At 45.6% G+C, this 21,172-nt stretch overlaps 1 protein-coding gene across 2 annotated transcripts; it reads left to right on the plus strand.

Moving 5' to 3' along the window:
* Nucleotides 1-922: 922 nt before the first annotated feature.
* Hmx (H6 family homeobox) lies at nucleotides 923-15,357 on the plus strand. 2 transcript variants are annotated; one of them, XR_004581305.2, is made up of 4 exons: nucleotides 923-1,931; nucleotides 10,832-11,178; nucleotides 13,155-14,399; nucleotides 14,479-15,357. XR_004581305.2 is itself a non-coding variant. In XM_034323351.2 (3 exons), exons 1-3 carry the CDS (start codon nucleotides 1,339-1,341, stop codon nucleotides 13,979-13,981), a joined length of 1,767 nt encoding a protein of 588 aa, XP_034179242.1. In that variant the 5' UTR covers nucleotides 923-1,338; the 3' UTR covers nucleotides 13,982-15,357. The 2 variants fall into 2 exon arrangements, 1 of the variants encoding a protein (XP_034179242.1); XM_034323351.2 differs by having other exon boundaries at nucleotides 13,155-15,357.
* The last annotated feature ends 5,815 nt before the right edge of the window (nucleotides 15,358-21,172 follow it).

Genomic DNA, 21,172 nt, shown 5'->3' on the forward strand with positions numbered 1-21,172 from the left:
GTCCGTTTCATCCCTCTCGTTCCAACGCATCCCTTCGGCTCGTTCGTCTGTCCTTCGGCTAGTCTATCTATCCGACGCGCAACTAACCACCCCGTGACTCTCGAAGCGTGACTCCACGCTCTGTCTTTCTCTCACCACCTTCGTCTCGACCTTCTCTTTCTCTTTCTTTTTCTCCACCCTACCAAAGCTTCTCTCCCTCTCCCTTTCTCTTCCTCTCTCTCTCTCTCTCTCTCTCTCTCAGTCTCCTCCACTTTACCCTACGTCGCTCCGCGCGTTCCCGCTGCGTGCGCGAATGTTCGAGTAAGGCCCTCGTTCGTGTGACCTGTGGTTTCTCCGGCGTTTTCCTACCCTTAGTGCGAGAACAGTGCCCATCCGCAGTCCATCATTCGCCACGATACGCGTTCGCGATTCTTTCCCCTCGATCGTTTCGATAAGAATCGTCCCAATAACGCGACTCCATCGTCAGTGAAACGTTACCGTAACGTTCGTTCGTTCTGGTTCGCGATCAACCACCGAGCTGCAACGACACCCTTCGGCGATGCTGACGATTCCGAACGAGTCCGCGAAGATCAGTTGTCTCGTTATTCCATACAGAGGATGATAAGTTGTCGGATCGATCGCGATAGGATGCCGGGAAAACGTGTCGTCGAGTGATTAACGATCAGTGGAAGAGAAAGTGACTCGAGGAAGTGTCTCGGTGGTTACTCTTCGCGGTTTTACACGCGCGACAACGTCTCGCGAATAGCCGAGCTGCGGCTAAGAGGGGACAGAGGAGAGTCGGAGCAGGGACGCGGAGGAGAACGGCTACGTGTCAGGCTGGTAGGAGGAGGTTCTGGCACGCACACGCTCCGTGAGGGGTGGTGGTCGAAGGACGAGAGGGGAGGGTGGTAGAGGGTGGCACTCGAAAGGGTGGGCCCTCCAAGTGTCTTGTCTCCTATCATCCTCTCGTCCAGGGTATCGCTTACGAATGTCGCGCGATCGAGCGATCCGTCTCCGATCCAGCACGACGAGGCACGTCCTGCCGACGGAAGCGTCGCGATCAACTTCTCGTTTAATCTAACCGACTTGATCGAAGCATCGATACCCGTATATCACCACGCGACTGATATGAGACGCGAACCATTGGAAGCGATCCGCGTGTCGGACAGACTCTGCTCCGCCGACGGTCCGTCGATGGAACAGCCGGTGCGATTCTGACGGGACGGCGAGACACGAAGCGGAACGATCGTGCTGAGTGAAACAGGTGACTCGGTTGACTCGTGCGTCGTCGTTGCTGGCGGGACAAAAATCGACGGCAGCGTCGCGACGTGTTCGGGACACTGTGGACGCGCGTCAACGATGTCGGGTGAAACGGAAATCGAGGTATCCGTGGTGTCCGAAGAGGATTTGGAGCTCGAAGGCTCGAGGAGCAGCTCGACGCCGGCGGACATGTTATTGCAAGAGAAGAACGGAAAATCCGGCTGCGGTTTAAACAATCATCACTCGTTCAGCTTCGACGTCGGTAAACCGGCGCTCAGGCCGGCTTGTAATCCTCAGTACACGTCCTTCAGCATCTCCAGCATCCTTGGCAGGCCCGAGTCGCCGCCCGTCGATTCAACGTCGACCGTGTCGGCCGAGAGGCAATCGTCGGACGCGGACAGAGTCTCGCCTTTGCCGACGAGCAACGCGCAAACCTCGCAGAGGATCGGTTCCTCTTGCGACAGCCCAGCTAGAGGATTGTCCTCGCCCGCGTCCATCAGATTCTCCGCTAATCAACGGGGTACATCGACGGTGGGACACACCGTAGAAACGAGAAACAACTCGACCAGTATCGGTATAGGATGTGCTACCAGTGCTACCAGCCCGGCGTCCACTTTCTCACCGCCCAGCGACGCTGCTGCGAATCCGTTACTGGGCCATCAAGCGTCGGCTGACTTGGCGATGCTCTCCAGGTATGTTTACTTTCTATCCAGCTGTTTTTAACCCTTTGCTATGAAATCGCGTCTATTTATTAAAATGAATCAAAGGTAATGGAAAGTGAAATCAAAACACAGTTGAGATCGTTTGTTTGTAACTTTCTTTATTTCGTCATAATTCATGAGTGTTCTTTGACAAACGGGGCATGATAATAACAAGAGGAACTGCACGAAATTCTTGAAGACGTTGTCTCTCAGTGAAAAGGGTCGTGTGTAGTCAGACACGTTATAAAGTATTGACTGGCACAGTGAAAATTGACTGTGCTAAGCTTGACGTTTTAATTTAATTTTATTGTAATTTTTACTGTGCCACGTCTTAGGTAGGGCTGTTTCTACTTTGACGCTTTAAATACGGTTGGCAAAACGATAACTTCCATCATTCCTGTAATTCATTTGACATAGTTTATCCAGGTACAACTAATCCAGGTGCCGTATTAACGCGTCAACGCTAATAAATCGAGCTATCGATGTTTGCTAATAAGGAATTAACGCGCATCATCAATTTTATATCTGTGACGCAATGTCGACCAAACGCGCGGTCCCTGCTAACTAGATTACGAATATTTATGCATTTATGACATACGTGTATAAAGATATACAACGCAACGAATTTTAATTTCAAATTCAATTACATTGTTAATTTGTTTTCTTCTTAAATTTTAATATCATTTGTCCAATACATGAAAGTCCTTCTTTCGAAGATCAGAGCGGCTAATTTTAATCGATCCATCGTTGTACGTGTTTCGTAGGTCTGGGTCACGATTGACCCGCCTACCGACGTTCGAGGGTCAACAAATTCAATGTCTTCGTTTACAAACAACGTCACCCCGAGACAAAGATCCCCGTTTCCACCGAAATGTCTCTCTGCCATCAATGCGAACGCTACCGAGAATTCTTTTCTCCGTCGAAAGGGAGAAAACGGAACACGGTTTCATCCCCCTCGCAAAAAACATTACCACCAGCTACGTCAACAAGCAATAAGCCGGAGACGCCTCGTAAATCAATGTCTTCTTATCAAATATCATACCGTCTCGAAGACGATGATCGTCGACGAATACCTCTTCCATATTTAACGACGATCCTCGGTCAAGCGTCGAGCCATCGAAAATTAAGAATTAGTCTTGGCGACACGTAGGATTCGGGGCGAAAGGCGGGTCTCCGCGAACCGCAGATGAAATTTTCGTGGGCGTGAGTGCTCTCGGATCAAGATACACCGCGTTCTACCAGCGGAGGGTGAGAGTAAGAGGAGCTTGGGGGATGATAAAGTAACAGGGAACGGACAGAGCTTGTGGGGGCGAGGATTATATTATGTGGGAATGGACCGAGGGGTCCGTAATGGGCCTATTAGGCTGTCTCATTTAATAACAACCGTAGCAACAACCACCCTCTTACATTACTTACGTTACTTAGACCCGTCCGGGCTCTATATCGGATATACACCGCCAGTCTAATGAATTCGGACAAACTGTTTTCTTTGTGTCGTTTGTACAGAATTAGCTAACTTTTGGATCATGAAAGATCATCGAATGACTAACGTAAACATTGCACTCGAAATATTATTCCATTTTTCTGGTAAGAAACTTCTCCTTGATTAAACAATTTATTGTACGATAATATTTAAAAATAGACATCAGCTGAAATTAATTGTTTATGCAAAGAAAATTTATTTATTCGAACGCATATGCCCGGCAGTGTGTGCCTGCGAGAAACTCGAACCCGAGCGCCATAAAGGGGCTGCGAGGAGGGTTCGAGATGATTTTATCAGATTTACACCCCCCGTTCCGATTGACGGCTCCCCACCTATATAAACCGGCTGTCTTACTTACTTGCTCGTTCGTACCGGTTCGATGCCTCCAATTGCTTGTTTTCCACCCGTTTACCATTTGATTAAGTTCCACTCGAACTTATGCGCATCGTGAACAGAAGAGGGAAAAGAGATTTCGACAGGGTTTTCGCTTGTCACCGCGGGGGTGAGGGTGAGTTTCGATGGCGATTCGCACGGCTGCACTCGAGGGTTTCACCATGGCCACGATCATTCTGTTTTCCTCTGTGATTGTATTTTCGATCCGCGTCAAAACATCGTTGTATTTTGTTTAAATAGGAAAAAGAGACGAACGTGATTTTTCGAGTATTCCTGTACACCGATGGTTGTTCGGTATTCACTCGTGCAGTTTTTTAAACGATTCAGGCATGCTCAAATTTCGGATCGCTTGGTTGTATCAGAATTTTTTTTTTTTTTTCAATTCCACGATAATAATATCAGATCAACTCGTCCTGTATTTACGTGCAAAGCGATTGGAACCGTTCGATAGTTCATAGGTACTCGTACAGGGGGAGTAGAATTTTGTCTGTTCCTTTATCGCTGATCAGAAATTGAGAAATTGAGCAGATGAGGTTCGATACAGCCCACGGAGGCGAGAGTATCGAATAACAGGTAGGGCAGGAGGCGGCGAAAGTAGGAAAGAATCAATTAGGCAACGGGTGCATAATACATCAGCGGATGAGGCAGCAAGCGTAGTCAAAGTTAAGGAGACTAAGACTCCCGAGAGAAATGGGCACCAATCCTGCCTGCCCATTTTCGGCGCAGCCCAAGCCCCTTTGCTTGTCTTCCACGCGACGGGAGGATGCGAGGAAGCAACTTCTAGGTTTGATTTATTATTAAAATAGCTGCCTACGGCATCCAGAAGGAGTCTTGGCCCCCGCCAAGGTCTCGGCTAAAGTACACGAAAAGCATGCACCGCGAAATCTTCCCGGCCCGTCACGACGCTTAACGTACGCCCCCTCTTCCTGAACTGATACGGTAATAGCATTTCCTGCGAGAAGAGATTTCAGGAGAAAGGATTCCCGTGTAGAATATTATCCGAATTAGACGCCCCCGTGAATTTACCTCGGATCTTCAACGTTCTCAGCACGACTTCCTTTTGCGTATGCCCGGAAGCGTGTTAAGCTTTCTCTTCAACCACCATTCCCTTCGCGCTAAATTGTTTCGCTCAGGAGATTGGACGTTTCAAGCTCGATCTCTTGTTAATCTTAATTACTTGCCCTAACACTGTTATAATAAATTAGAATAATTAATAGAAGCAAAGGACGACGGATTTCGAATAGTTCCAGTGATTCCTCGTTTAAAAACCCAGTCCTTGCTAGGAAAACTGTATTAAAATTACTAACATTCCTGGGTACAAATGTAGCCGCTCTGTAAATTAATCAAGAACTCCGCGACTGGTAACAGAGGAAGCCGTCTCCCGTTTATCTTCAACATTTTCCACGCGTCCCAATCTAATTACCGCGTGTTTATCCCGGAAAACGGAGCGCAACAAATGTAACGACGTTTCATTAAAAAAAAAGATGTAGTAAGAGAGGTGGTGGTAAATTATAAATAAAAAAATAGAAATATATATCTCACTAGCGGCATTGAAACACGAGAGATACAGGAAGAAGCGTAAGAATGTGTATATATTTTCTTGTTTCAACGTTGCTCGCTCATTTTTCCTCGCGGTCGCATTGCGGACGAGGAAAAGTCGCGCGTCGGGCCCCTTTTGCAACGGGGCAACAACAATTATCAGTCAACGTAACCTGCAGGCACATGACGTCTATGGGCAAAAAGATCTGGCCTCGGATAATCCGCGACAGAGTCGGCCTCGTTAATTACAGCGCCGATGAATGATTCGTTAATTAGCGTGGGATCGCGCTCGAAGTTTCAAAGGAAGGTACGATAAAGCCCATTGTGTATGATCGCCCGTTCGAGGGCGATATGGATGTTCAACGTCGGAAACAAATGTGGAATGAACGGTAGCTGGGAATAGACCACGAATAATAATCGCGTCGAAACACAGTTTCTACCGTCCTCGTGCTTCGTTTCGTCTACCCCTTCGATTCGTTCCACTCTTTCTCTCTTCTTTTTTTCTCCACGTTGACGCTGATGACGCCTCCGAAATCGAAAATCCGACTGAAACAACGATGCCACGTTGAAATAACCATGGAATACCTGAACGTACTTCCTGCTCCGTTTTTCTTTTCATATCCCCAATTATTATTTATATTTATAAAATTGTTTAGAATTTCGTTCATCTTCGACCTCCCATGGAATCAGAATCGTTAATTTTTAATCCCTTCGGGTGTGCACATTCCCTTAATCGTTTTATAAAGTGATCGTGTTTCGAACGAGAAAAATTAATCCTTTAGTTTAGATCTCTGTTTGGAAAGTGATCCGTGGAGCTGCAACGTTTGAGCATTATTAAAAAAGCTGTACAGCGTTTCGCGTTATTGACGCGCGAACAGCCTCTGTTTTTATCGATTCGACTAACACCAACGTTCACGGTTACGTACTGACTTATAAAGTGTCATTACGATGACCCAACAATGAGTTATTGGCTTTCAAAGTACTCGGCTAAATCCTCTGCGTGGCTTCGTTCCGCTCGATGCCTGTTACAGGCCAAGTGGAGGATTTATGCTGCTGCTTACACAGGAGACAACTTCATTTCACTGGATTTCAAGGAAACAACTTAATTGCTTTAGCGCGACGCTTGCAGGCTTTAGAACCCAGACCAGGATACACTCGCGGATTAACCCCTCCTCGCGGCCCCCACCCCCATCGGGGAATTAATTACGTCGCGTCGAGACGTTGTCAAGATTTCTTCTGCTCTGTTGGAAAAAATTGCGCTTGGTACCGTTTAACGGAACCCCAAGGGAAGATAGAGAAATTTGTATAGTCGAAACAAAAATTTTTCCATCGAAATTCGACGCGTGTTGCTGCTTCGTATTTAAATTGAACAAAATATAAAATGGAAAGGATAGAAAGGGGGGTAAAGTTAACGAGATCGGAGAGGATTTATCTACCATGATGGGAAAGTGAATAGTGATTTCTATACATCGAATGTAAACATGATAAACAACCGTAGACCGATCGTTTAAATCGCGCTTTAGTCAAGTGCGTGTATACCGGCGCACTTTCGAAATCAATCTTCTCGAAAAAGGCTTTTATCGATACATTTTCGGCGTATCCCTTTCACGAGAAATCATACGATTTCCGTACAATTTTCACGAATCTTTTAACCCTCGGACCGGCGGACCACGTAGAGAGGCCCGATTTTAATTTAACTTCTGGCCGTGAAATTTGTACAATAACCCCCTAATTACCACACGTTCGACGATCGAAACCCTTGCAGCGCTAAGGAAATCGGCAAAGGCTCGAGAAAAGAAGGAGAAACCAGTGCGTGCAACGATTGCCCGCGTTACGGGTCGCCATCGTGCGTAATCGACTTCTCCTTCTTGTCTACGCTCCGAAACTACCCCCTACCCGGTTGTAACGGTACACGACAAAACGTATCGTGTTACGAGCGATCGTTAACCACCGCATAAAGAGTTTATACACGAGAATGGCACTTACTCACCGCTCGCGAGCGACCGGGGCCTAGCAAGCATGCGAAAAGGTGGAATAATAATCAATACAGGAAAAAAAAAGGGATAATATGCCTATTGAACGTGATGCACGGGGTGGAGAGGGAGAAGTTTAACGGACAAATTGCCCGAGGATCCCTAAACTCGTCCTGATACGCCATTCGAAAGAATTCAATTTCTACTTGACCGTCGTCGGGATGTTAAATCGATACACAAGTCTTCGTTGATTTGATATTTTAATTAGTACTTCCGATTAACTCAAAGGTTTTTAATAACACGATTGATGGTTTCTTATGGAAATTACATATGGATCAAAAAATGGTCCTCCAACTTCAAATTCTAAACGTTCCATTTTCTTGCAATTTCACTTTCTTTTCTCCGCTGGAAATACGAATACGGCGCTGTCTGAATCGTCCTTTGTACAAGGGTGACTCCTCTTGATAATCAACCAGTTTCCTCTCACGGACACTCGATCAAGCCAATAATATCAGCGACCAACAACCGAGAAGAATAGCAACGGTGGAGAAAAGTAGAAAGAGGGTGGCGGAGTACGGAGAGAAAGATGTATCGTTAGGAGATCCTTGGACTGGAGGAAGTCGAGGACCCTCGAGGAATCGATCGAGCGACGAAGAAGCCGGAACGGGAGAGTCGCGGCGTCAGAAAGGAGAGAAGAAAGCCTCTTGCTCACGGCCATTCATTCCGTTGGCTACCTAAGAAGACGTAAGCCGCGCTAGAATTAGGCAGAAAAAGGTGGAGCACGCTCCTTCGAACGGAGTCCCGAGTGTTTGGTGTTTATACCTGGCTCCTTAGAAAAGCAGATCTGCCCCCACCGCCCCTGAATGCTTACAAACAGTCGGTTGTCAGATTTCTTTTATCTTTCCCCGGGCATCTGTATGGCCGATGCCTCTGGGCGCTACTCCTCTTTCTTATCCTGCGACCAAGACACTCTCTCAACGTTGCGCGTTTCTTTTTCTCCTTTCCCGATCAAACGGGATGAAGTGATTGAAAAAAAAGTGTCCTCAAATTATTTTCTCAAGGATGTTTATTTAAATAACGCCAAGGTTGAATAATTTTCACAAAAATCTTCAATGAACCGCGAAAATCCTCTTCAGTCAGCTCGACAATTACGAAGAAGTTGCCGCGAGTTACTTGTCGCGACATGAACCGGTCGATTCTTTCGCCAGGAGGAATCGTTGGCGATCGTTTGCGAGCACGAACAACAAGAGGGAAAAGCTACGATCAGGTCGAGTCTGGTCGTAGCCGGAGTATCGAAGGGAACCGAGCCAGGAACACGGGGGAAGCTGTATGGCTTCGGAAGCCTCAGCTTCTGCTCGGTAGCTCTAGGTATTGCTCGCCTGGAACCCAGCTACCTACCTACCTACATTTCGCTCCGACTAAATCGTCGCCGCAAATCGGTGCTCGCGCGTTAAGTTGCGTTCCGTCGCGACGTCAAGCGGTCGCAGCTGCACTTAGCGCCCTGATCACGAGTAACGATCGTCCTCGTCCTCGTTGGCCGGCTGTTACGAGGGACCTGGTAAAATGGTCGACATAATTGAGGGATCTGGTCGAGGGTACGAGATGTCGGAACCCTGGGGGCTGATTCGTGTCACCGGCGATTCTGTTCCCGGCTGTACGTAGCTGAAAATGTATTCGACTGTTTGGAAATGTAAACACTTTTACATAGGTGATTTCATGACATGAAAGTATCGCGAAATGGCACTTATGGTACATATGAAAATCACTGAGTAAATGGCTCGTCGACGTTCTGAATATAAAATGGCTGGTTTCACGTTTGGAACGAATGAAAAAATTTCATCGAACGATCGATTTTTCTTAAGGGTGGAAATTGGAAATGAAAGAGTTCGAAGGGCTCCGATTGCGCTCGTATTGAAAACCAAAACCTCTAATCGTTCCCGTATCTACAAGCAACAACTCTAACCAGCGAATATCCTTTGCCAGGGCTTCCACTTACAAAACGTCGAGAGGTTCCATTTACAAATATCCGGATCTAAGGATTTGTCCCTTGGTCCCCAGGTTTAGGTATCACCGTGAGCTCCATTTACCTTAATCTACAATTAAGACCACCTCTAGAAACGCGTCACAAAGAGTCCTATTTACCAGAATGCTTACTGGAATGGAAAATACATTTTCAACCGTCTATTACCAAACGAGAGGGTTTCTTACTTTTTGTCTTATTTCTAAATTAGATAATTAAAGAAATTCCTAACAATAGTGACATAAATTTCTGTGGAAATTCAAACGCGTTGTAATAATTTCTCTTTAATTTCTACTCCACTTGCGAATAATCACTTGGTCCACGATTTCATTCACGAAAACACGTGTCCTTCGCAGGTAGCGCGTTCGGATTCAATCCACGCAGGTAGAATCGTTGGAAACTGCTGTGGTAAGCGGATTTTCTCTCTTAATAACGATGCTAAACCTGTGTGCCATTGTTGCAGACGCAAGCGTCGCTCTTAATAGGCATAACTCTCGAAATTCCTTTTTAACCGAAGGACCAAGTATCCTGGGGTGATGTTAATGGCTTCCGGAACGGAGTGAATAAAGTGTACGCGATTCTCGCGAAATGATCCACGAATAATCTTTCTCTCACTTTCTCTCACTCTTCGTCTAGGCTAAGCGGAGAATGGAACGAAGCGGGTTTCTACGGATAAATGGGTTTGGAAAACGGTTTGCCGGTTTTCGCAAGAGAAGACAGACCCGGGTGAATCGAGCTCGACGCCTCGGACACGGCCACGTTCCAGCTGTAAACACTCGGAACGCTCGCATTCAGAACGCTCCGCCGCTGTGTTTTAATCCTGCCGTTTCTCTTTCTCTCTCTCTCTCTTTTTTTTAGCGCTGTTTTATTTAGAACGCGGCTTTAAACGGCTTGCCCGGCAAACATTTTCGCTAACGTTTTCGCTTTTACGACGGCGCGCTCGAAATGTTCAACTTGCTTCTCGAATTCACGGTTAATCGAATTCTTTCTCTCTGTTCCGATGGGAAAATGGTATACCTCAGTCGATGATAAAACGCGGTTCGAACAATTTGGTAAGAAGGGAGATTCCGAATTCTAAAAATTCATTTTTCAATCATCCATGGTGTATACGGAGTTAACGAAGATCATTTCCTTTACGATTCCTTTGCGAGAGCGTGTTACACTTCATTACATTTCAAAACTTACCTATCCCATCCCCCGCCATTGATCGCGTCACGCTTTAGACCACTCCCCTAGGGATCTTTCCTAACTTGTCACGTTGTAGGTACTTCAATCCAGCCCTTCCACCAACTTTCCTACAGTCTGTCTAAAACTAATTGCCCGCTCAAGGCCACTTTCCTGATATCACAAACGAGCTCTCCTTTACCCTCTTTTTCAACCACCTTTGAAACAGGACGCGCGTGCCTTCGAGGTTCAAGCCCTTTCACCGAGGCGATATCTTTCTTCATTTCTTTTTCTAACAATTATTTCGTATGATTTTCAGGCTGGGCCTGATGTCGTCGTTGATAGCGGGCCGTTATCCAGTGGGCATCGGAGTCGGTGGTGTTTTCTTTCCATCGACGCTTCAGCATATCCATCAGCAACAACAGCATCAACATCATTCGCGATTAGCAGCCGCGTCGTCGGCGTTGAGCAACGCCGTGCAGGTATCCGGCCAATCGGACATCGTCGACGCCGACGGCATCCGCGGCGTCCTACCCGGCGGCGGCGGCTGGCCGTTTCCATGGAGGCCGACGCACAGCTTGCAAACGCTCGAGCATCCGTCGTCGGGAGACGTCGTGGGCACTCTAAGCCGAGTCAGTCCAGCTTCCGCTTCCTTCCCCCAAAGGGGTAAGTCGACATTTTACGAATTCAAACCTCGAAAAATAACGAAACGATCAAAATCTGTCTATATTGGCAAAATTTATTGTTCTCTGAATTTCATTGAATTTATATAAATAATTAATTTCTTTTCCATAAATAATTTTCGTTTCGCGTTAACAGCGAAACGATAATCTTTCCCCTTGAAAATCCCATGCCAATACCTCTATTAAGGATGATTTGCCTGGCTGGTTCTGGCTCGTGCCGGGAGTACACGTAAACATTCCGCATATTGTGGGTGTATGATTATGCGTAAAATCATACATCCAGTTGTTGGATCATAAATTTAGGATAGTCGAGCATAATAGAGGTCTGCAAACATCCGGATGGATCGAAAATTATTCGACCGCTTGAATGCTCCATTTGTAAATACCATATTCGATGATGGGAACGATGAACATCCATTCGAAACCGTCGAGGATTAACGTGATCGACCGATTACCGCAATTTCTTCCAATTATTCCTCCTCTATACAACTGAAAGGAAATATTATCAGTTGTAAGATGAAATATTGAAATATCAGAATGGGTTGATTTTTCTTTTTAACGATAATGTTTTATCAACAAATCGGCTGCGAATAGAGCTAGCCCCTCGAGAGGGTAGAAGAGAAAAGGGCAAGGCGAGAGTTTGTACGCGTTCTACGTAAGTGTATAAACGCGAGCGTGGCCGGCCGACGAGTGTACGGCTTCCAGGGCTTCCACCACGACAAACCAACGTCGATCGCCTTACCCGCCGATCGTTTTACTCTTGCCACTTCGCCAAAATAATTGACAGCCTTGCTACCTGACTTACTACACCAACTGATAAGTTACTTGGAACTTAACACTTCCAAATATCATTGTTATCCCCGTGATCTTCGATTCCCAGCGAATAGTGAATCGAATGATCGAAAACGAAGATAACAGGTGTTTCGGAGAGGAATTAGCGATGCGACGGAAGTGGAAGAATTTTCCATCGAAGCGCGGGAAATACGCGGGACAGTGGAATTCAGAACGGATTAGCGAGATGACGGAGAGGGTCGATTTTTGCGCGAAAGGTGCGAAGAATCAACCCAGAAACTCAAATATTTCACCCGATGATAAAACACGTTTGCACGCTGTTCATCCGATATCTGAGGCAATTATATCAAAATGGATAAATAGAATATTAATTAGCGGACTATAAATCGACTAAATATTAAATGAAGCGACGGCCGAGATGAATAACCGGTGATTTATCGAATCAATGCCGAGAGAGAATTTACTCGACCGACAATGCTGGAAAAGGGATTCTATCGGCGGCCGCACGAGGAACGCTTTAAAGGACCCGGTTAATTAACTCGTTCAACGATCGTGCCAACCGTTCTGCAACATTCAAGAGACACGAGTAAATAGCGCGATTTGCGAAATCATGGATTCGTCACTTGCTTCGCGCTATTTATCGTCCGATTAAATTCAATCAGTCGAAAGATATTTCATCCCTTACTGTTAGATGTCGATAGAAATTCTTTTTGTATTAGATGGCTAAAAGGAACAGAAAATTTTCTATGTATTGCTTCTTCATTTTTTTAATTTTGTAATTTTTATAGAATCTTTTTAGAATACCTAGTTTAAAAGAAAAATTAAAGATCAGTTTTTCTCAAGCTGAAACATAGAAAAGCCCCTTAAAGCGCATCGAGATTTACAATGCGTCCGCCCCGGATAGTATCCATTTAGCTCCCTGCATTTGCCACAATGACAATGAAGTACCGATCAACGCTGGGATTCGAAGCGTACGTTTCCATTAGCGTGCGCATGTACCCGCTCGCCTATCCGCAAATCGAAGCGTTAATCGGTATCGATGAGCCTCGGCCTTATCAAAAAGCAACAGATTATTGCGGAATCGCAACTTCGAAGCTCCATAATAAGAGTAGATAACGTTCACTTTATTTCCTTTAATTTAACCAGAAAATTTGAATTTCTGTGCAGATGAACTGGACGAGGATAACGGGGAGGATCGTCTGCACCGGACACGGAGTCCATCGACGGGAGACGAGGGCCACGACGACCTAGGGGATCAAGACGACTGTCCCGACGGTGATGGCGAAGGAGAATCGACCAACTCGACCGGCCTCCATGGCGGTACGGGGAACTCGGGTGGAGGTGGTGGCGGGGGTGGACAGAACAGCGTGCAGGTCGGTGTTGACGGTCGTGACTCGAGCAGCATGAAACGGAAGAAGAAGACGCGGACGGTGTTCTCGCGTTCGCAAGTGTTCCAATTGGAGAGCACGTTCGACATGAAACGTTACCTATCGTCGTCGGAACGCGCCGGTCTGGCTGCCTCATTACGGCTGACCGAGACCCAAGTGAAAATCTGGTTTCAAAATCGTCGTAATAAATGGAAAAGGCAATTGGCCGCGGAACTGGAAGCGGCAAACATGGCGCACGCCGCTCAAAGACTGGTCAGAGTGCCGATATTGTATCACGAAGCGTCAGCTGGAAGCGGAACGTCCGGTAGCGTCTCGGTGTCGGTGGCTACGCCGCCGACCGCTGCTGCGCCAGCGTCGGTAGCCACGTCGGCGCTCTCCCACTCAGTCGGCGTCGGAGTTGGCGTCGGTGTCGGCGTCGGCGTCGGCACCTCCTGCCCCCCTACCACTGCACAACCGATCTTCTACTCCCATCACCATCAGCACCACCATCATCATCCGGCTCACGTGCAGGCGCACACACTCCTACCCCACCAGGTACACCCACAGCCACCGCCACCCCCGCCACCGCCCCCTAACGGCCAACCACCCCAATCCTCCTCGCAATAACACCGTCCGGCTCACGAGACCGTCGGTCCGCTCCAACCAACCACCGCCTACGCCGCGATGTCCCTCTCGCGAATCGCCTCGATCGCTTTGTCCGGATGAACGGGAATACCTCTCTACTCACGATTTTCAACTGATCCCACTTTCATTTGGTCAGATCAATTTTGATGATTTTTAGTTTTGCACAGGATACTCGAGGATGTCCAGTGATTTCCAGTTTATTTTTCTATGCCTCGAAATGATAGGTAACTTCCAGGGTAGTTTTCTTGAGAAGTATTTATATTTCGTTTTATAGATACGTGTGTAGAGACATCTTTAATATCTCTCAAGGAAATCACTTTTTAAGCTACTTAACGTTTGCAGTGCCTCCAGGGTAGTTTCATCCCTTAAAGGAACAACAAGGATCCAGCATTTTTCACCTGTAAATATTTCGTAAAATTTTCTCTTTCACACTTCACCGGACAAATTAATTCTTCACTTTATGTCTTTCAATTTCCTAGAATCGCGAGAAGGGACGAGATCGTTGACCGACGGGGAGTTTCCTTCCGCCGCGGTTCAACGAGACTGGCGACTTCCGGCAAGTCGAACACTGTAATATAAGTATGTATCTAGTCTGTCAGTTGTCGATAAGAAACTGCTCGTGGAACGATTATTAAGATATTTTGTCGAAAAACGTGGGACAAGCACACTTATGTCCCTCTATCCTACACCTCTCTCTTTCTCTCAATCTATATCCTCTTTTTCACTGTTTCGTCATTACGTTCGAAAATCGCACACGAATCCTTGTTTTCACGATCGAAAGCGAAATCCTATGTTTTCTTTAGTTTATTTCTAATCGGGAACGTTGCAAACGCGAAACGAACAGTGTGTCAACCTGTAAAATGTAATTCGCGATCCACTAAGAGATTGTAACTAATTGTTAGGTAAATCGTGTAAGACACAGGCAGGGTTCCTACGACGTTAATTCTACCTGTTGTGATAAGCATCTAAACGATTAATTTTATTAAACGAACGGTATAGTTACGAAATACCGGCTCTACTTTCCATTGTATATCACCACCTAATCTTATAGGACGTCAATTAAAAAAGAAAAAAAAAAGAGAACGAAATGAAAAGAAGATAAACACGTCCATCGAGCCACGTGTTTTCTACGGACAATTGTGATCCAAGATCTCTCGATATTATTGTACAGCCGATCGTTTCGTAATCGCTAAATAATGATCGTTGAACCATACACACAGTCCACGTCGTTCAACATCCTTTTTATTATTCTCAAACGTCTCTCGTCGGGTTCTTTTTCAGATAATAAAATTCCGCCGAAAATTCGATAATTAAGAAAGTTAATGATAGTAGTAGGAATCGATCTTACCATTTTCACGAGGTTTAAAATCAAACGTTCTCGGTTAAGACAGCGTACTGTCAACATTCATAGCTTAGTAGACGAGCAAGCTCGATGTTACAAGCATCGCCGAGCGTCTCGTTTCCCCGTCAAAGTTAATCGCTGATTTCCCGGTAGAACGGCGATGTAATTAAGTCGTCGCGGAGTGGAAAGTGGTCGATAGACGCTCATCGATTGTCGCCACCGCGTCGAGCTCGCGCTACATTCCCGCGTTCAAGCTTTTCGTGAAAATTCGAAAATTGATAGGAAAAATTGATTATTTACAAAACTATTCAGAGTATAGAAATTCCGTAACAAACGCGAACAAAATTTCATCCCCCTGTCGATAGGAAATATATGGCTATTCATAGTCTGACTATATACAGGTTCGTTCTACTTAGAAATATGTAACAATTCAAAATTGAAAAATTTCTGTACCTTTATACGTTTGTTAAAATGAGCCATTTATTTCCTACGGAGCCGATAGAGGAGCAAGCATTCAATTGAACTCGTTGAAACGAACGGGGTGTGTTTTTTACATCGAGCATCGAACGATTCCACGAACACGCGACACACTTTTTAGCTCGTAGTGCGTGTCACGCGTGTCGTCAGGTGGTGAAACGTTCAGCCGATTCATCGTCGCCTTTCCGAGGAGAAACGTGGAGGCGCCATTGGTGGTGCCCGACCACGAGGGAGCACAGACGACAATGCCAACCGTACCGCCACGTTTCTGCATCTGCATACACGCCGCATCCGAGTAAGTACGCTCACGTAAGTACGTGCACTTCAATCATCGTTCTCACACCCCGTCGCGCGCCATCGCACCTTCGCCTCTTTTTCGCCTCTGATCTTTCCACGAGCGCCTTTCACCCGTGGAACGATTCCATCCTCCCTCCTCCACCTCCTCGAATCTCCCTCTTTATCTCTACACCCTTGGCTTTCTCATTTTAGTTGTATTCCGCTTGCACTCTGTCCTTTCTTCTCGGCCCTCTTTGCTACCTTTACTGTCTTCCTTCTTTTCTATTTTTTTTATCTCTCTCCTTCTTCTTTTTTTTCTCTGCCCGACCAACCCCCTCGCGGGGAACACACTCGGTGCCCTTTCGTCGACCGTAGGGACTCGATCGTATCGAGGCTACTGTCTAGAATCTGCATCCTTGCCTGCGGTCTCGTTTGATAACAGACACTGCTGGCAAGTGTCCTTTAGAGGTATCGCGCTTCCACGTTTATTCCCGCTTGCTCTTTTCTTATCTAACCCTCCGACGTTCGACATTTTCCCTTTTCATCGGAACTTTGTTGTCGGATCGATTGAAAGAGACTTGCTCTGTTACGTTCCGCGTCGAATGCTATTCGATTTGATTTTATTCGATTAACAGAGCGACGCGTAAGGGTAATTTCACCATACCTACTTTCACGCGTCCGGAAACAATTGAACTTGCTTGAAAAGGACTTATTTCTCAGAATCGCGTCGAAACCAGTGTTTCTGTGTACCGTTAAATCTCCGGGTTTGTTTGCGGTCTCCTTTGAGTTTCAGTTCCATCCCCTCTTGTCTAAAACCATGAAACTCGACGCGAATTGCACGGATTCTGAGTTGGTTGTTCGGCCAATTCCGACACAAGTGACACAGATTGCAATCTCGTATCACGCTGAAAGTCGGTTTGCAAGGGAAAATATAAATGTTTATGTATCGAGGGGGAGAAAAGGAAACGTCTGTCTCGGGGAACGATAGAGGAGACAACGAGGACAGATTGCTCAACGACGTCGAAGAAATTAGCAACGCATGAAGGTGAACGCCACGGGTGGATTAAACGCGGTTCAACTGATTAAACACGATTTATATTGGCGTTAATAAGCGATGGCATTGAATATTTAAAGCGACTCATTAACTCGGTAATTGCGATGAAACGTTGTTGCCCGCGAGAGGAGCGTTGATCGATCGATTTCAATTTCGTTCCTTTTTTATTCCGTTGTTGCCTTGCGGAACAACGTTTCCCTATCGCTAACAAGCCGATCGGAAAATTCAGCTGTTCGTCGATATCGCTTTTCTAGAAAGAAAGAACAAATAAAAGGGAAAATCTACTTCTTTCCATTTCGTGTTCTGTTCTGCACGAAGGGGAGGAAACAAAATGCTATCGCGCATCGCGTCGTCAAATGTCAAAGAATCTTTTATCCTTTTTATTTTCATACTCGATGTAGGAAAAAAGTCGTAAATCAATTTTCGATCGCGACGAATGCATTTTCGCACCTTTGGAAAATTCTCCCTTACCCCTCAATTAGCCTCTGGCACACCTTCTAAATAGAGATTTCTCGTATTCGAAAAATTGTATTAAGATCCTGTTTGTCGAAAATTCATCGGCTCATTGTCGGCTGGAATCTAGAGTCGAATTGCGCTCCGGCTCCTCCCGGTCTGTCCCTCTTCTTCGATCAGCACCCCGTACCCGAGGTAATTTAACACGTGAGGGGATGACAACGGTCTCGAAGCCCGTGTCCTTCGAGCTCTCGTAAGTGACGATCGTGTTACACCGGTGAACTCACGAAATCTTTACGAAGAATCTATTCTTCGTCCACCCTTCGATGATTGGTCTCATTACTCCTGCCCCAGTTTAAGTTTTTTTTTTTCCAAATTTCGTCAAAACATTTTAGAGGATAGGTAATGTAGAAGGAAATTAAATTTCCACACTTTTTAATGAATTCCATTTATTACTGAAAAACAATTATAATTTCGGACATTGAGACAATATTTTGATAACAATGTGTGAATAATGTAAATTTAATTTTCATATGCAATTTCGTATAAATAAATGGTATATTTGTTCCATTACTCTGGGACGTATATATTTATATAAACTAAAGCAGAAATTTCGTATAAAGATTGGAAATTACAATGGTACATCGGGGGATTAATTGTGGAAAAAGCATACGGTATTATACCCTTAGCGCGCATTACATAGAAGGTAAAAGTGGGTCATTGAAAACGAACCGATATAAGTCTCGAGAGCGTTTGAAAATAAATTTTATTACTCGTTTCGTTCTAACTAAAATATGTAAAATTGACGCGGCGATCATTCTGAATAGAACAACCTTTGCTTAACGTAAGGGGGTTGCTTTGAAAGAGCCAGTCTGCCATCGTTATTGTCTCCAAACGAATCCCATGATCGATTCAAGCTCGCCATCAAAACACAAGGCAAATCTATTCCTCCGGAGAATAGACGTGCTCTTCCATGTCTACGGGGGTCTAGGACCCCCCGAAGAGCGGGTTGTCTTTATCATGGTCCACGCAAAACGTGGTGGTTCAATAAACAAACAAAAAATCAGTAATTCCTAATGGTTGGACGCTCGCGATGGCACGAAAAGGGATCGAGTTGTTAATAAATTAAACGAGATCCTTGATCCAAGGGAAATCGCGTGACCCAGAACGTCTGTTGAAGCAGTCGCAAACGCGTTCACGCGAGTTGCCGCTAATTCACGTGATTCGCGATGGAACACAATCGATAGGATGGCTTAATTGGCCCGGCCGCAGAGGCTGCTTTCGTTCGTTTCAAGCTTCATCGTCCAGGTAATCGAGTTAATTACCAGACTGATAAAGCGCGAACGACTTTTCGCGACAGCTGCTCGGTAAAAAAAAAAAGAGGCCAGACTACGCAGATGACGGCCAATTTATGGCGGCCATTATCGCGGACGCGATCCTTCCGTGACCGTTATTATGTGCCTCCACAGGAGCTGGACAATTACTCTAATGGAATAATTTTTTGGAAAATCTATCGCGTTGGACAGCTCTACGCGGCCACACCCTGAACGACGCTTTCTCGATCAGAAGCTCGTTAAACAAAGAATTTCCTCTCTTCTTTTTTATGAGAGGCACGAACACCGTGGAAGAGGAATAATTAGTAGGGAGATGTTACGATAAGAGTTTGATCGAGACCATATCGTGTAAAAGGGAAATGACTATACAAATGTTGATTAATCTAATTGATCTCTTTCACGCGTTCTAATTATTCGATTCGAGAAGAGATCGGCGGGAGATATTTCTGTATCGAAAAACGAGCCCGAAAATCGTTCGATTTGCATTTCCATGACGGACCGGGCCGAAAGTCGAATCCCGCAGGAAGATTGACGCGTTACGCGAGGCTGGAAATAAAGAGAGGAGAGGAAATAGGGAAGCTTATACCGCGCTGCCAGATCGAATTGCTTTTTACAGCGGACGGTCGCGAGGTATCGAACGTGTCCCACGTTACTGTGCTGGTACGGCAATCGTGTACGTGTAGGTAAGACGCCCTCGTGTGTACATTATTCGTGTTTCAGTGTTCACATGGTCGGTTAGTGTATAGACGAACACGTTCCGGGGGCATAGGATGCGTGTGGGGCGCGGCGCACGAGCATAAAAGAGCAAGCGAAAAAGGGAGCCTCTTTTTAATCTAGCGACGATTCGCAACCCCCTGCTCCTTTTATAGTTACGTGCTTAGTGCTTATACCCATTCACTCTGTCTCTCTCTCTCATCGTTCCTCTTTCTCCTCTTTGTCGTCGTGTCAGAGCTGGCTCTCTTCTGCGACCGAAGACCTGGACCAGTCTTCTTCTTGCGGACCTCCGTCCGTCGGGACCAACCACGATCTTTACTACTTGCCATTTCGAAGTAGTCGAAGCCTCTCTGCTTCCTCTCCGTTTCTCTCTGAGAATTTTTATTAAGGCAACTGAAGGTTAAACGAAAGAAAATTTTATATTTTAACCCGTTCACTGCCAGGCAAATTTAGAGCATTTTACCCTGGGCGCCAAGATTTTATTTTAAGGAAATGTAAGTTATTATTTTGATAATAAAATTTGTTATTTTGTAAATTTGTTTGAAAAAAAGGCTTTATAAGTTTATACTTATTCCGTGACGAATTGCAACCAATCTAAATCTCGTAGCTGGCAGTGAACGGGTTAAGGTAATTAAAAATTTCATATATCGTGTTTCTTTCAAACTGGAAGCTTCGAAATTAACTTCAATTTCTCCTCTTCCTTCCTCCGAAAATTACAATCTTTTGTTTCCTTTTTCCTTTTTTAATTCGTCAGTTTTTCATACACCAGTCAGCTCGAACACACGCATTGAACGCGTACAATGGTCGAATGATCGCATTACCATTCACAATACACCAGCAACGGGGATTAATGCGAAAAGCGGCACTAATCAACCCTTTTGGCGAAATTGCAATCGGCATAGTTGCGGCTTCGCTCGATTTCCTTACATTTCTCCATTCTCTTCGACTATCATCGAATTCTGTAAATATTCCTCGGATTGGATCAAAATTATTGTTTATCCTGATTAAACGAGCCAGAAACGAGCGATTAATCTAGTCGTCGCGAGGCCCGTGTATCGTTTAGTATGTTCTCATTCGTCTGGCTTCTCGTTTTTCTTTTTTTCTATAACCATAATTATCTGCTGTGTATGTGTATCGTTGTCTCCCGCGTTCAGGCTGAAACGCGGCGAAAAAGAGATCGCACGCAGCAAGTAAATGGATGGATGAACCAGGGCGAAAAAGGGTGCCTTTGAGCCGACGAGTCCGTTGCTGCCAGATTAATTAACGAAGCACTCGCCCGGGGTCCGGAAAAGGATCAACAACTCTGATACCGGGATACCGGGTGCTAATAGACAGGTGGCCCTATCTGTTTAACCATCGTTCTTCTCCTCGATCGATCCTCGACACTCGACGATTACCAGTCGATCATCGTTGCACTTCGTTCAGAGATCAATTATCCTTTTTCTGAAGTGATCAGATTTTCATTTCCTTCAAGAATCCGTCGAAAATCGATCGATTAGAAAATTCAATTAATTACAGAGGGG

The sequence above is a fragment of the Osmia lignaria genome, chromosome 11 (genome assembly GCF_051020975.1).
Source record: "Osmia lignaria lignaria isolate PbOS001 chromosome 11, iyOsmLign1, whole genome shotgun sequence".
NCBI lineage: Eukaryota > Metazoa > Arthropoda > Insecta > Hymenoptera > Megachilidae > Osmia > Osmia lignaria.

Bases quoted from the DNA above. Each gene is read 5' to 3' on its own strand.
- Hmx (XM_034323351.2), top strand. From the start codon at position 1,339: ATGTCGGGTGAAACGGAAATCGAGGTATCCGTGGTGTCCGAAGAGGAT. The intron at 1,932-10,831 runs GTATGTTTACTT...TATGATTTTCAG, and splicing joins GACTTGGCGATGCTCTCCAG to GCTGGGCCTGATGTCGTCGT. The intron at 11,179-13,154 runs GTAAGTCGACAT...ATTTCTGTGCAG, and splicing joins CGCTTCCTTCCCCCAAAGGG to ATGAACTGGACGAGGATAAC.